The sequence below is a fragment of the Panthera onca genome, chromosome E2, assembly GCF_046562875.1.
Source record: "Panthera onca isolate mPanOnc1 chromosome E2, mPanOnc1 haplotype 2, whole genome shotgun sequence".
Taxonomy (NCBI): domain Eukaryota; kingdom Metazoa; phylum Chordata; class Mammalia; order Carnivora; family Felidae; genus Panthera; species Panthera onca.
In genome coordinates, this window is record NC_138353.1 from 15,469,073 (window position 1) to 15,482,710 (window position 13,638).

The 13,638-nt window shown below is 55.8% G+C and overlaps 2 protein-coding genes across 4 annotated transcripts; one reads left to right on the top strand and one right to left on the bottom strand.

Moving 5' to 3' along the window:
- The first annotated feature begins 1,326 nt into the window (after window positions 1-1,326).
- Window positions 1,327-9,144, top strand: YIF1B (Yip1 interacting factor homolog B, membrane trafficking protein). 3 transcript variants are annotated; one of them, XM_060650980.3, is made up of 8 exons: window positions 1,327-1,465; window positions 5,553-5,791; window positions 5,874-5,978; window positions 6,162-6,240; window positions 6,375-6,432; window positions 7,537-7,692; window positions 7,774-7,867; window positions 8,762-9,144. In XM_060650980.3, the coding sequence occupies exons 1-8, from the start codon at window positions 1,423-1,425 to the stop codon at window positions 8,915-8,917; spliced, it is 930 nt and encodes a 309-aa protein (XP_060506963.3). In that variant the 5' UTR covers window positions 1,327-1,422; the 3' UTR covers window positions 8,918-9,144. The 3 variants fall into 3 exon arrangements, with proteins under 3 accessions (XP_060506963.3, XP_060506962.3, XP_060506961.3); XM_060650979.3 differs by having other exon boundaries at window positions 1,339-1,474; XM_060650978.3 differs by lacking the exon at window positions 1,327-1,465 and adding an exon at window positions 4,565-5,083.
- A 129-nt stretch (window positions 9,145-9,273) lies between these two features.
- Window positions 9,274-10,132, bottom strand: CE2H19orf33 (chromosome E2 C19orf33 homolog). The gene is made up of 4 exons (XM_060650983.2): window positions 9,999-10,132; window positions 9,768-9,880; window positions 9,551-9,625; window positions 9,274-9,426 (listed from the first exon to the last, which is right to left on the bottom strand). The coding sequence occupies exons 1-4, from the start codon at window positions 10,099-10,101 to the stop codon at window positions 9,316-9,318; spliced, it is 402 nt and encodes a 133-aa protein (XP_060506966.1). The 5' UTR covers window positions 10,102-10,132; the 3' UTR covers window positions 9,274-9,315.
- Between the last annotated feature and the right edge of the window lie 3,506 nt (window positions 10,133-13,638).

Genomic DNA, 13,638 nt, shown 5'->3' on the forward strand with positions numbered 1-13,638 from the left:
TGGCAGAGGAGTGGGGCTTAGCGCCTGGCTCAGACACACCCTAGCTGGTTCTATTTATGAAACTGTGGCAGTTCTAGGGGCAGAGCCCAACTTGAGGCTGACAACCCACAGGAAGAGACACTTGATAATAAAACCAGTAACTGTAGCTGCCAGTGATCAAAGACTTACAATATGCCGGGTCCTGTGTACACAGTGGGCTTGTACTGAATCCTCATCCTCTCCTATACTATGCCCATTAAACAGATGAGAATATTTAGGCTTAAAAATGGACTAATCCCAAAACTGGTAAGGGGTAAATATGAGGCCAACGGGAAGCCAAAACACTTGCTTTGTTAATAAAATGCTGTGAACATTACAAAATAGTCACGGAAGAACTTAGAAGGGAGAACTGAAGGTGAAGAAATGGTAGTGGAGCCAGAGGGATAGATGCTACGCCAGAGGTGCAGAAGGGGAACGGGGGAGCCTCACTCATGTAAAAGGACCGCGAATGAGCCAGGACTCATAACTGAGAAACCAGAAACAGTCCTCAAGTTTCCTAGAAAAGACAAGATCTCAGAGGAGGAAAGGGAAAGCCACAGTGACAGGGACGCCTGCTGACATCCTTCTGGAGTGCTATCACTGCCCAGAAGTCACTTCTACCATTATTTTTGCCTGAGATAAGTGGAGGAGACCGAGGGACAGAAAAGGGGGAGACTTAGGGACAGAGAGAAGACTGAGGAAACCTAACTTTTAAGGCTCCTCACTTGCGGGTGTGTGTGATGTGTTGCTGGAGGTTGCAGAGTGGTTTTGGCAGACAGGGGAAGCCAGGTCACAACGCAAGAGCATTTTTATGAATCTCTGGATAAATGTCTAAAGATACCTCCAAAGAAAGACCCCTGGTTCTTCCTACCTGACTTACTGGGTGTCCTCTTCTCACTCTATGTATTCACTTTAATACAAAATTAAAATTGTAATTTTAATTGTACAAGCGTAAGAGTCTGCATAACTCCTCTTAGGCCCTCGAGAACACAAATGGATCTCTCCTCTCCTGCTCCACACCCTTCTCTGGCTCTCCAGTGCTCTCTGTGATCCAAATTGAGCGTCCGTCTATAAAGAGAACTCCATTTCCCAGAAGTCTCCTGTCCCGATACCTACATTTCTCGTCATGCGCGAGACCGCCTACTCCTGGATTGTCCTCGGCTCCGCCCACCTACCCGCATTAGTGCTGACTCTCGCCTTACACCACGGGTCTCCGCTCCCCGCCTCTTGCCCGCTGCCAACTGGTCCAGGCCTCCGCGAGGGGCGTGGCCTCTATGCGATCGTTATGCCTATTGGCTGTCGCGCCGTCGCTGGGGCGTGGCTACGGGAGCCGGGCGGGCACATTTCGAACAGCGGCTGGGGCGGTGGCGGTGGCGGCGGCGGCAGCGGCTGCGGCGGTAAAGGATGCACCCGGCAGGCTTGGCGGCGGCGGGGACGCCCCGGCAGCGTAAGTGGCGTACGTGGCCGGTCGAGGAGATCGGGCGGGCTGGCGGGGGGCGTGGCGGGGCTGCCGCGGCAGTTGGCGAGGTCGGTGCAGGTCGGAGGTCACGGGGTCAGGGATCTAGAGCTTCAGGGTGTGCACAGCGCTAAGATGCCAGGTCCGGGTAGGGGGCGCGTTGGGGTCGATTCTTCTTTTCTTTAGGAAATTCCTTTGGAAGAAAACTTTGGGCGGGATAACGTGTGGTGTGCAGGAAAAGACGACTTTCATTCATTTGCAGTTAGCGAGCTGCCTTCTCCCCACCCTTCCGTGGCCTCCGGCTGTCGCCCACGCTCCGTAGGACAGCGTTCAAGCCCTTCGTGAGCTCAGAGGGCCATGTTTACTTCTCACATAAGATTTGAACCTATATATCTTGGACTGTTCACCCCCTCTTCCCGTTTTTCTTAATTTGTATCTCTCTTTAAGTTCTTCTTCATCTCCGTGACTGTGCGTACATCTCATTTATTCTTTCAGCATGTCCTGCCGCAGCTCCCCTTGTGCCAGGCCCTTTGCTGGAATTTGGGTACCTGGTAGTAACTAGCATAGCACTAGTCCTTGTTAACTTACAACTCAGAGTTTAGTGGCGAGGCAGACACTAAACTCGGAACAAGCAAGTCAGCAAGAAAATCTGGGGAGTAATTAGGGCTGTAAAGGGAATAATCCAGGATGTGATGGGGGTTCAGAGGCACCATGTGCTCATTCCTTTCTTCCACCATAATAATAAGGTGCCTGGCTGGCCCTGTGGTGGGTGTTGCCGGGGCCACAGCAGTGCCCAGACAGCCTTGGTTCCTGTCCTCATGCACTACCAGTAGAAAGCAGAAGACAGCGGCAGTTTAGAGTGATGGTAACCTGATGGGGGAAGCACAGGCAGAGGGGTCAGGGCCGGGATGGAGGGATTGTGGTAGTCCACGTAAGGCGTGTGACCCAGGCTGGGCGTGTCAGTGATGCCTCCTGAAAGAGGTATGTCTTGTGAGGAATTCGACCGGAGAAGGGGATTTGTGGTGGGAAGGAAAAGCGTTGGAAGCTTGTACCCAGTAAACAAGTGGACAAATGCATATATAGTTAGCAAATGTGGTAAATGCTCAGAAGGGAAAAAAGAACGCTGGATATTATGAGAACAAGGTGAGGCTGGTGCTTTATACTGAGGAGTGAGGAAGGTCTCTGCAAAAGAAACACTTGAGCTGAGGCCTGAGTGCTGTTTTGGCAGGTGTTAATCGTGGGGAGATGTTCCAAAGGGATAGCCGTGCATGTTCAAGTCTGTGTGGGCCAGGAGCTTGGCAGAGTCAGGGCCCGAGAGGCCAGTGCGACTGGGCGCTGTGAGCCCCAGGAGAGGTAGCAAACCAGGGTGGTTGGCGTAGCTGGGTCATGCGTGTGGCTTTTATTCTCAGCACAGTGGGGACTGATCTTCGGCAGCGGACATGAAATATTCTTTTGCGTTTAAAATCTGGCTGCTGACGGAGAGAAGGTTGGTGGGGCAAGAATAGGCAGGGGGACCTGGTAGGAGGACATCGAAGTCAGGCTCAAGATGACAAGGTCTGAAAAGGGAGGATAAGCACCGAGCCACAGTGGGCGAGAACCAGCAACTAATCGGTTGGATGTCAGAAAGAAGGGGAGTCAGGGGCTTGGACACTGACGTGAGGCCCCAGGGGCAGCCAGAGGGCGTGGTCCGGAACTGGCCACACATGGATGTGGAGCCAGGAGAGAGGTGGCAACTGGAGACAGAGCCCAGGGCCCAAGGCACCCAAGGTGGGTGAGATTGCTCTAGGTGAGAGGCAAAGCCAGAAGGGTGGAAAATGTGGCCCCATGTTTCAGAGAGCTGAAAATAAGCCAAGGCTGGAGAGGGACCCATCCCGAGACCGTCAGCTCCGCAAATGCAGGAGTTCTTGTCGTTTTAATTAATTTTTTTAAGTTTATTTATTTTGAGAGACAGTGGGGGAGGGGCAGAGAGAGAAAGAATCCCTAGCAGGCTCTGCGCTGTCAGCACAGAGTCCAGAGTGGGACCCAAACCCGTGAACTGTGAGGTCATGACCTGAGCCAAAACCAAGAGTCGGACGCTTACCCGACTGTGCTACCCAGGTGCCCCAGGAGTTTTTGTCTTTTTGATCACTGCTATATCCACCATGCCTGCAGCGGAGCCTAAGACATAGGGGTGCTCAGGAGGTGTTTGTGGGGCTCAGGAAAGAGAAGGACTTAGGTACAGTGTCTCAGAAACCAAGGGAGCAGAGAGTTGGAGATTGGCATTTGGGGTAGTGGCATCGAATGCTTCCGAGGGCCTGGGTCGGGTGACAGTGGCTAACAGTCTTGGCCCGGCAGTGCAGAGGGGTGTTTAGGAGGCTAGTGGGGCCAGAACCCCAAATATCAAGGGCTTGGGGAGTGATGGGGAGGGAAGAAGGGCTTGCACCAAAACTTTCAGAAGTGGGAGAGGGGAAAGGAGAGTGGGCCTTGGGGATAAGGGGCCAGGCCAGTGCCGCTTGCTGTGGGATTGAGCACACCTGGGTCTGTTTTCAGGCTGCAGATAACTGAGAGGAAGCGTTGAGGGACTAGTGATCCATAACAGGTGACAGGAATTGAATTGACACTTTTTATGTGCCAGGCCAGGAGCTGAGGAGTCTGTAAGTGTCCCTTGGCCTTGGGCCATTGACTCTGTTCTACAGAAGAGAGAACTGAGGTGCAAAGCCAGGACACAGATTATTTGATTCCTCTCCCCCATCCCATTGTAACCCTCTTACCCTTCCCCTGTGCCCACAAGGGCGCCTGGCACATAGGAGGAGCTCCGTAAGTATCTGCTGTGGTGGCATTGCTTGCGGTTGAGGAGCTGGGGCCCCAGAGCCAGAGTGCTGGGTTCAAATCCGCCCTGTCCATATTCCCCTTCTCTTCCCTCTTCTTTACCCTACCCTAACTAAGCCCACCTCCAGCAGGCCCCATCCCTACCCCCTCCAGAATCTGGCCAGAAGCAGCCCATCCCCCTCCCCATCACTGTCCCACCCCTCCATCCCGATTCCCACCCTGCTCCCATACCTCTCCCTCCTCCCCTCTTCCTGCCTCCCACCCCAGTCTGTTCCCCACAGGAAGCCAGAGGGACTTTTTCCAGACCTGACACCCGGCTCTGCTTCATACTGTCTGAGTGACTTTGGGCAAGGGCCTGAACTTCTCTGGGGCTCGCTTTTCCTGTCTGTCAAATGGGGACAGTGATAGCACTGGCACAAAGTGGGGCTGCCGTGAGGACTGAATGAGTTCATCCGCAGTGCTGAGCACACAGCCTGGTATGTGCTGAGTGCTGGTGCGTGGTTCAGTTATTGCCCTAGCTATCAGGCCTGCCTGGGCTAGACTCTTGCTCTGTCACTCACTCAGTGTGGCCCTTTGCACAAGTCACTTCTCCTGTCTGAGCCTCGGTTACCACATCTGTGACGTGGAGATAGCCTCTTACCTCGCAGGGTTTTGTCAGGCACCTGCCCTAGCCCCGTGTTAGGGGCGAGGGGTTCATGCATGAACAAGACGAAGCTCCGCCCCTTGGAGGCACACATTTTAGTGGGGAGACAGTGAACAAAATAAAACAGCTAATATGTCAGCCGGCACCGAGTTCTCGATGTAAGTGAAGCGGGGAAGGGGGTGGGCGGCAGGGGATGTCCCTGCTGCCAAGGGACATGCGGTTGTAGACAGGATGGTCGGGTGGGAAGGCACCACAGAGCCAAGACCTGGCGGAGGGGAGGGCGGAAGCATCCAGGCAGAGGAACGGCCGGGGCAGAGGCCGTGAGGTGGGAGCGGGCCTGGTGTTTCCGGTGAACATTGAAGGCCGTGTGGCTGGAGCGAACAAGTGAAGGAGGGCATGAAGGGAGACACAGAGACCTTGTTTGTAAAAGGCTTGGTACACAGTAGGCCAAGTACATAGTAGCCATCAACGTATCGTCACTGTTATTTGGATGGACACATGACGGGCAGACAGAGCCTGCCTGCGCTTGACTGGGTGGCCCATCTGACACCAAAACCAGCGCCTCACTGCCGCGAGAGGAGAGCACCTGCAGAATGAGTGAGGCTCCCCACTCCTCTTCCCCTGCAGCGTCAAAGCGGAGGATCCCGGTGTCCCAGCCGGGCATGGCTGACCCCCACCAGCTTTTCGATGACACAAGTTCGGCCCAGAGCCGGGGCTATGGGGCCCAGCGGGCACCTGGAGGCCTGGGCTACGCGCCAGCCTCTGCATCGCCCCAGGAGGCCTTCCTGGCCGATCCTGTGTCCAACATGGCCATGGCCTACGGGAGCAGCCTGGCCGCACAGGGCAAGGAGCTGGTGGATAAGAACGTGAGTTCTGGGCTGGTGGGCGTCGGGGGAAGGCGGGGGCCGTGAGGCCGGGGCTTCAGGCTTGGGCTCTCCCTCCCCCCAGATTGACCGCTTCATCCCCGTCACCAAGCTCAAGTATTACTTTGCCGTGGACACCATGTACGTGGGCAAGAAGCTAGGCCTGCTCTTCTTCCCCTACCTGCACCAGGTCAGCACTGCCTCCACCGACGGGAACAGGGTCTGAGGAGGGAGGGCCTCCGGGTGGGGGTGGAGGGTAGAGGGTGAGTCAGAGGCCGGGCCGGCGTGAGGGAGGGGCAGGCTGGGTGGGTTTGCGCCGTGCGGCAGGAGCCCAGCTCTGGGGGTCCTGCTGCTCCCCCCACTCTCCCCACAGGACTGGGAAGTACAGTACCAGCAGGACACACCAGTCGCCCCCCGCTTTGACGTCAATGCTCCTGACCTCTACATTCCAGGTTTCACCCTCCCCGTCACCGCCCGGCACCCTCCTCCCTCTGGGTGGGCACGTCTAGGGCAGAGGTTTAGGTGCCTAGTGGCCCAGGATGGTCCGTCTTCCTCTGACCCGTGTCTGTGTGTCTGCCTCCCACAGCTATGGCTTTCATCACCTATGTCTTGGTGGCTGGCCTGGCGCTGGGGACCCAGGATAGGTAAGGGAGGCCTGGAGTAGGCAGAGCGGGGTGAGGGCTGGGGGGCTGAGGGGCAGTCAGGAAGGTGTCTTGGATCTCCTCTCTCAGGGCAGCCCCACCGTGCTCCCAGTCAGCCTGGCGCAGGGCCCTTGGTGTCGCCCTCAGAGCCAGCCTGGCACAGGGCCCTTAGTGACACCCTCAGTGTCACCCTGCCCTCCTCCCTCGCTTTCCACCCATGTGTAGCCTATCACCACACCTGTAGTGGGCGACTCTAACTCCATCCTCCTTCTTAGCCTCCATCACCAGATCACGCTTGTCCTCACTGCCTCCTCACCAGCTTGCCCTGCCCACATCCCCTCTGCAACGGCTAAAGGTGTTGTTGGGATGTGGGCCTGGCCAAGTCCCACCCTGCTCAGAAGCTGCCCGTAGCTCTCCCCTCCCCAGATCAAGCCCTGGCCCCTTAGTCTGGCACTCCACGGCCTCCACACAGCCTCGCTCTGCCCCTCCTCGTTCTGCTGTGCCACTCTGGGCCTCTTTCCATCCTCCAGAGGGCCTGGTGCTGCCTCTCCGGGGCCTTGACTCAGGAGTATGTTACTTCCCTGCGTCACCTGCTCAGCACCTGCTCACTTGCAACGTCTCCACTCTGATGGCACTTACTCGGGGAAGCCTTTCCATCCCCCAGCCTGGGCCAAGCCCCCACCTCTTGCTCATGGGCCCCAGTTCATTTCTTTTGTGGCATCAAAAACAATTGTCATTAGAATCCATTAATTGTTGAGGCAATGGGGATATGGCAGAGACCATGGTCCTTCTTCCCCAGTCAGCTCCTTATTCCTTCGGGCCTCAGCTCAGGTATCCTCTCCTCTGGGAAGTCTTCTCTGATACTTTCTCCCAGCTGGGTCCAGCAACTCCCCTGCCCTGTGCTTCCCTCATCCCAGCCCTCGCTTCTCTGGGCTGTCACTGAGGACAGGTCAGCCTTCCCTGCAATGACATTTCCGTGCGGGCAGGGTCCAGATCCATCTTGGTCACTGTTGAGTCTCTAGACCCACCCAACACAGGCTGTCTGCAGGTGGATCCTCTGGGAGGGTGGGAGCCGGTCAGCCAAGTGACAGAGCTTGGTGCCGGCAGGTTCTCCCCAGACCTCCTGGGGCTGCAGGCGAGCTCTGCGCTGGCCTGGCTGACATTGGAGGTGCTGGCCATCCTGCTCAGTCTCTACCTGGTCACTGTCAACACCGACCTCACCACTATCGATCTGGTGGCCTTCTTGGGCTACAAATATGTTGGGTAAGTACCCCTCCCCCTTCCCCCCTGCCAGCCCCAGCCCTGAGTCCTCTCCCTCAGACCAGCCTTCCCCTCTCCTCCCAGGATGATTGGCGGGGTCCTTATGGGCCTGCTCTTTGGGAAGATTGGCTACTACCTGGTGCTGGGCTGGTGCTGCGTGTCTATCTTTGTGTTCATGGTGAGCTGGGGTTCAGGGGAGGATGAGGCTTGAGGGCACAAGCCCTCAGAGTTGGGGTCCCCTGGAGGCATCCAAGCAGAGGATGTCAGGTTGGGAATTGATACAAGAGGCACATTGCTGCACTGAGCAGCCTTGGAGTGGCTACCCCAGCCTGGGAGTCAGGAGAGCTTCCTGGAAGAGGGGGTGTCCAAGCTGGGCCTGAAGGAAGAGAAGGAGCCCCGCTGGGCTGTTAAAGTGGGCTCTTGCCCTCACTCCACACTCCTTACATGGTGGGCTTTCCTGCCAGAACGTCTGTTAGGATGAAAAAAGTTTCAGTACCCCTGGCAGTAGCTTCTCTGGGTCCCAGGCAAATCACTTCCCCTCTTTAACCTTGTTTCCCCTTTTGTAAAAAGGGGAATGATTGCATCTCAGGGTACTGGGAGGATGCAGTGTGAGCATATGTGAGGAGCAGAGGGCAAACACTGGCCAAGTCTGACCCTCAGATAAACTTTGACTTAGGTGTCATTATTTAAAAGTTTTTTTTTTTTTTTTTTTTTTTTTTTTTTTAAATCATCCTGGCTTGTGTTGAAAAATTGTCCTCGGGCCAACATAAGCCCGTGGCAGCAGCCGTGGCTGAGCCCAGCCACCTCTTCAGGCAGGGTGTGCCCCACGAAGTCCCCATCTCACTCAGGGGACTCTCCTGCCGTTGGAGTTTGGAACCCTCACGTTTTCTCACAAGGCTTGGGTAGGAGGAAGTCCTCGCCATCTGTTTGGAGGTTTGGGGGGAACCCGGGCTCCCCATGAGCTGAAACTCGAGCCCAGCCACCCCCGTGGAGGAAGAGAGGCAGGGCTTGGAAGTACACCCAGGCGCCCCGCCCCGGCGACGACTCAGGGTGAACCCCCCTCCCGCCCCAGATCCGGACGCTGCGGCTGAAGATCCTGGCGGAGGCAGCGGCCGAGGGGGTCCCGGTGCGCGGGGCCAGGAACCAGCTGCGCATGTACCTGACCATGGCCGTGGCGGCGGCGCAGCCCCTGCTCATGTACTGGCTCACCTTCCACCTGGTGCGGTGAGGGCGACCCGGCCCCCGCCTCCAGCTGCTGCTCCGGGCGGCCGGCTGCGCCCGCCTCCCCTCTGCCCGTCGCCCCCGGGGGCCCCGCCCCCCGCCCTGGCACCGGCGCTGCCCCCCTCCCGAGACCCCGCCCCCTCCCCTCGCCGAGGTGCTGAGATCTCCAGCTGCACAGGCCGCCCCGCGGTGCGGCCGCTGTTCAGGAAACAATAAACCGTGATGGGCACGGCGTGGGCGGCCTCTCCTTGGCGGCGCGCGCGGCTGCCCGGCAGGGGGCAGGCCAGGCCGGGGCAGGGGGACGGGCGGGCGGGGCGGGGCGGGGCCGACACACCACAGCACCTCGAGACCGGAAGGCGGCCGTCCGGCCGAGAAAAGGTTTAATGAGACCCCCGCCCAGGTCGGTCAGTGAGGAACCTCTTTCTTCGCCTTTTCTTTCTTCTTCTGCTTTTTCACCTTGGGCTTCTTGACCTTGCCGGCTGTGCTTTTGTGCTTGTCCGACGCGGCAGCGTGAGGCTGTGGGGCCGAGGGCGGTGAGGATGGGAGAGGAGACGGTTCCATCGGTGGAACGATCGCCCGGCATGTGGGCCGGGACTCTGCCCTCACCTGGAATGCCGGTGGGAGGGGGAAAGCCTCTTACCTTTGCTTCCACGTCCGAGTCGCCGGAGCTGCTGCTGCTGCTGGAGTCTGAGGAGCTGCGGTGACCGTGGCCATGCTAGTTGGAGGCAGGACAGTGAGGCCAGGACCCCTTACCCCGCCCCCAGGTTGGAAGCCCCAACGCTCGCGGGACCCTGGGTTCAAAGGCAACACCCCACCTTCACACCCGGAGGCGCGTGCCTGGTCCTGAGGTGACTTACCTTCGGTTTATCTGCCGCCCCGGCCTCGGACGGGCCCTGAACTTTGGGGGTGCTGTGTTTGTGGTCTCCCACCTGGGCTGTCCCCTGTGGCTTCTTGGAGGTGGAGTCCAGGGCTGTGGAGAGAGAAGTCGGGTGGGCTGGTCCGGGCGAAGGAGATGCGCCCTTGGAGGAGGTTTCTGGGTTTCCACCCGGCCCCCTGCCCCTCAAACTCCCCACCTCCCAGGAGCGCACCTGCAGCCAGGTCGAACTCCATGGTGAGAGGAGGTATGTGGGGAGCGCCAGGAGGGCCTTTGTAGTGCCAGGAGGGCAGAGGGAGGGGTGTGGGGAGGAGCATGGGAGCTGCCTGCCCAAGGACTTCTGCGGAGCCCCACCCAGCCTTGTTCAGAGTCCTTAGCCTTGACTCACAGCCCCTCCCCGGGACCACCCAAGTTTTCCTCTGTGGGAAATGGGGATTTCCTCAGTTAATTGTTGTATTTCCACCCCACCTGGTGGACTTGGCAAGTGAGGGGGAACTGTGTGGATGGGTTCGGGAGGGCAGTGTATGAGCAGCTAGCTGTAGACTTCTGGGGAGGGGGCTAGAACTGTCATCTGCTTCCCTCAAAAGGGAAGCCTTTTTTTCAAAAGCAGACGCCTGCTTTTTTTTTTCAAAAGCAGATGCCTGCTTTTGAAGGAACGAGAGGGAGGGTGCCTCCCCATGCCCTGTGTCCCGTCATCATGCTAACACTCCCTGTGTACTTACCACATGCCAGGCACCGTTCCAAAGGTTTCACACTCTGAAGTCACTTTCAACAACCCCTGGATGGCTCTGTGAGCAGCAGTGTCCAAAGGGGTGAAGAGCATGAACTTGGAATGAGCCCGCTGGATTCGAAGCCCCACTGTACCACTTAGTAGTGGTGTGAGCTCAGGAAAGTTGCTTTGCCTCCCTGTGCCTCGGTTTCCTCATCTGTAAACGGCAGCTACCATATGGGGTTGTAGTAAGGATCAAAAAGAGTAGTTTCCTACGACTGTGCCTGGCACAGAGTAAGTGCTTGTAAAATAATGTTTTGGTTTGTTCAATGAAAAGGTGGGTATTGTTATTATCCCCGTTTTACAGATGAGAAAACTGAGGGACCAAACATTGAAGTAAGATGATGAACGGCAATGTACTACAGACAGTGTGGCTCACGGCCAAGGCTCTGCCTGGTTCCTGTGGCTCACCTGGTGAACGCTCAGAGGAAGGGACAGCCCCCGAATCCAGTCTGCCCTCCTCGCGCCGGGCCTGGCCAGTCCGTCCGAGGGCGAAGCTGGGAGACCTGAGCTGTCTGCTCCCATTGCTGTGAGGCTAAGTGTCCTTGCGGGTCCCTCCCTGGCCCAGCCCTGCCACCAGGAGCTGGGCTGCCATACCTGCAGGAGTGGGCAGGCAGGGCTGGCATCCAGGTGGCAGTGATGACTGAGGCCTGGGGATGATGATGAACGGGGGGTGATCAGCCTTGTGCACTGCGGCCTCTGCTCCGGAGTGGGTTCCTCAGGGGGGCCTGCTCTGACTGCCGGCTCCACGTTGCCCGTCCCTTTAACCTCTTTCCCCTGCTTGATGGTCAGCATAGTCCTTGCTTACTTCTATCTGGAGTTATCCTTATTCTCAGTTCCTTCATCGTGTATTTGTTGAGTACCTACTATGTGCCTGGCGCAGTCCAAGTGCTGGGGATACAGAGGTAACAAAAACAAAAATTCCAGCCTCATGGAATTGACATTCCAGTGGGGGAAACAAAGTAAAATGTACAGAATGTTAATTTTTTTTGTTTGTTTGAGAGAACAGAGTGTGAGCAGGGGAGGGACAGAGAGAGGGAGACACAGAATCCGAAGCAGGCTCCAGGCCCCGAGCTGTCAGCACAGAGCCTGACACGAGGCTCGAACTCACAAGCAGTGAGATCATAACCTGAGCCAAAGTCGGACGCCCAACTGACTGAGCCACCCAGGCGCCCCGTAAAATGTACAGAATGTTAGAAACAAATGGAAACTAAGATGTCCCATCAGCTGGTAAACGGACATAAAATGTATCTATACTGGGATGTTACTCAGCCATAAAAAGGAATGAACTGACATATACTGCATCACACGTGAACCTCAAAAACATGCGAGGTGAGAGGTGCCAGACACGAGAGACTACGTATTGTAGGATGTCACTCATGGGAAGTGTTCCGAGAAGGGCTATTGAGACAGCAGGTTAGCCATTGCTGGGAGCTAGCTGCGTGGAGAACGGGACCGACTTTGAGCATGAGAGATCTTATTGGGGTGGGGATGAAAACACGTTCTAAAACTGACTGATGGTGATAATTGCACCACTTGATAAAATTATTAAAAACCACTGAGGTGCACATTTGAAATGGGTGAGTTTTATGTAACTCACACCTCAATAAAGCTACGTTTTAAAAAGTAATATGTGCTAAGAAGAAAAATGCTGCTAAAAAGGGGGCTAGGTAATAACTATATGGTCTGTTGGGAAGAGGCTGGATTTCAGATAAGAGTTAACAGGGAAAGCTTTACTGAAATCTTTGAGTAAAGATCTGGATAAGGAGGTAAGCAAATGCAAGCACATGAAGTGTTGTAGGCAGCAGGAATGGTAAGTGCAAAGGTCCTGAGGCAGGAATGTACCTGTGTGATGAAGAGCTGCAAGGAGTTCAGAATGGCAGTGAGAATGGAGGGGGAAATGTAGGTCAGGAGGGATGGACAGTGGGGGGACTTGTACATCAAAGATCTTTGATCTTTACTCTGAGTGAGAAGAGGTGGTGAATCATGATTGTGGCTTTGCCCACAACTAGATGCAGGATATGAGAAAAAAATGTTTCTCCAAGCAAAACGTAAATTCCACGTGGGTTGGAGACCTTGTCTGCTTTGCTCAGCACCCAGAAAGGGTGCGTGCTGTCATTTGGTGAATTAGCGAGGTTACCTGATGCCAGGCACTCTACTAATGCGATGGCAGGTTACAGCAGGCAGAGTGGCTATGAGCGTGGGTTGTGGAGGTCAGTCTGCTCACAGGTGAGTCCTCACTCTCTCTCTTCTTGCTCTGTGGACAATTAAGTCAACCACTCTGCCTGTTTTGCCCTCTGTACGGTGGAAGACTTCCCTCGGAAAGTGATGGTTTTGCCTGGCACAAGGTAAGTGGATGCTCAATAAACGGTAGTTTGTATTATTCACAAACACAATCTCCTAAGATTACTCATTAAACTGGCAGTAGGATCCCATGTTCTATATGAGGCAGTTGAACCTCAAAAAGATGGTTTTACACCCAACGACACTGAGCTAGTAGGTTGCAGAGCAGTAGTGGGAGGCCTTCCAGACACAAGATGAAGTGGCTGGCTTTTTACTACTTTGCTAAGATTGTGGGGAGGGTGAGTGGCTCTGGGGAAGGGCACGGCCTGATCCTCCAAGTTCCCCTCTGTTCACTCCTGGCTGTATTGTACTAACTGTATTGTAGTTAGGGTGTGGAAAAGAACAGAAAGCGTTAACAAGATAGCTTCACTTTTCTCTCCCACAGAATCACTCGGGGACCCAGGCTCCTTCCTCTGTCCTGTATCCTTCCAGGGATGCCCTTGGACATACAGGGAAGCTGGCTTCCATCACTGGGTTGTTGGGAAGAGAAAGGGCAAATGGAGGGCCCACCAACTCCTTTAAGGACCTCACTCGGAAATAGCACATGTCCCTCTTGCCAGGTCAGACACATGGTCACGTCTAGCTGCAGGGGAGACTATGATGATCTAGCTCCTAGCTGGGTAGCCATGTACCGAGGTAAAACCTGGGGACTTTCCTGGAAGAAAGAGAGGGAAAACAGATGCGGGATCCTGTCACTACTCCCTATTGGTGGCAGTGAATATACACTTACTCCCTTGCTTTA

Bases quoted from the DNA above. Each gene is read 5' to 3' on its own strand.
- CE2H19orf33 (XM_060650983.2), bottom strand. From the start codon at position 10,101: ATGCTCCTCCCCACACCCCTCCCTCTGCCCTCCTGGCACTACAAAGGC. The intron at 9,881-9,998 runs GTGCGCTCCTGG...CTCTCTCCACAG, and splicing joins GGAGTTCGACCTGGCTGCAG to CCCTGGACTCCACCTCCAAG. The intron at 9,427-9,550 runs GTAAGAGGCTTT...TCGGCCCCACAG, and splicing joins ACTCGGACGTGGAAGCAAAG to CCTCACGCTGCCGCGTCGGA.
- YIF1B (XM_060650978.3), top strand. From the start codon at position 4,978: ATGCATGAACAAGACGAAGCTCCGCCCCTTGGAGGCACACATTTTAGT. The intron at 5,792-5,873 runs GTGAGTTCTGGG...CCCTCCCCCCAG, and splicing joins AGGAGCTGGTGGATAAGAAC to ATTGACCGCTTCATCCCCGT. The intron at 7,693-7,773 runs GTAAGTACCCCT...CTCTCCTCCCAG, and splicing joins TTGGGCTACAAATATGTTGG to GATGATTGGCGGGGTCCTTA.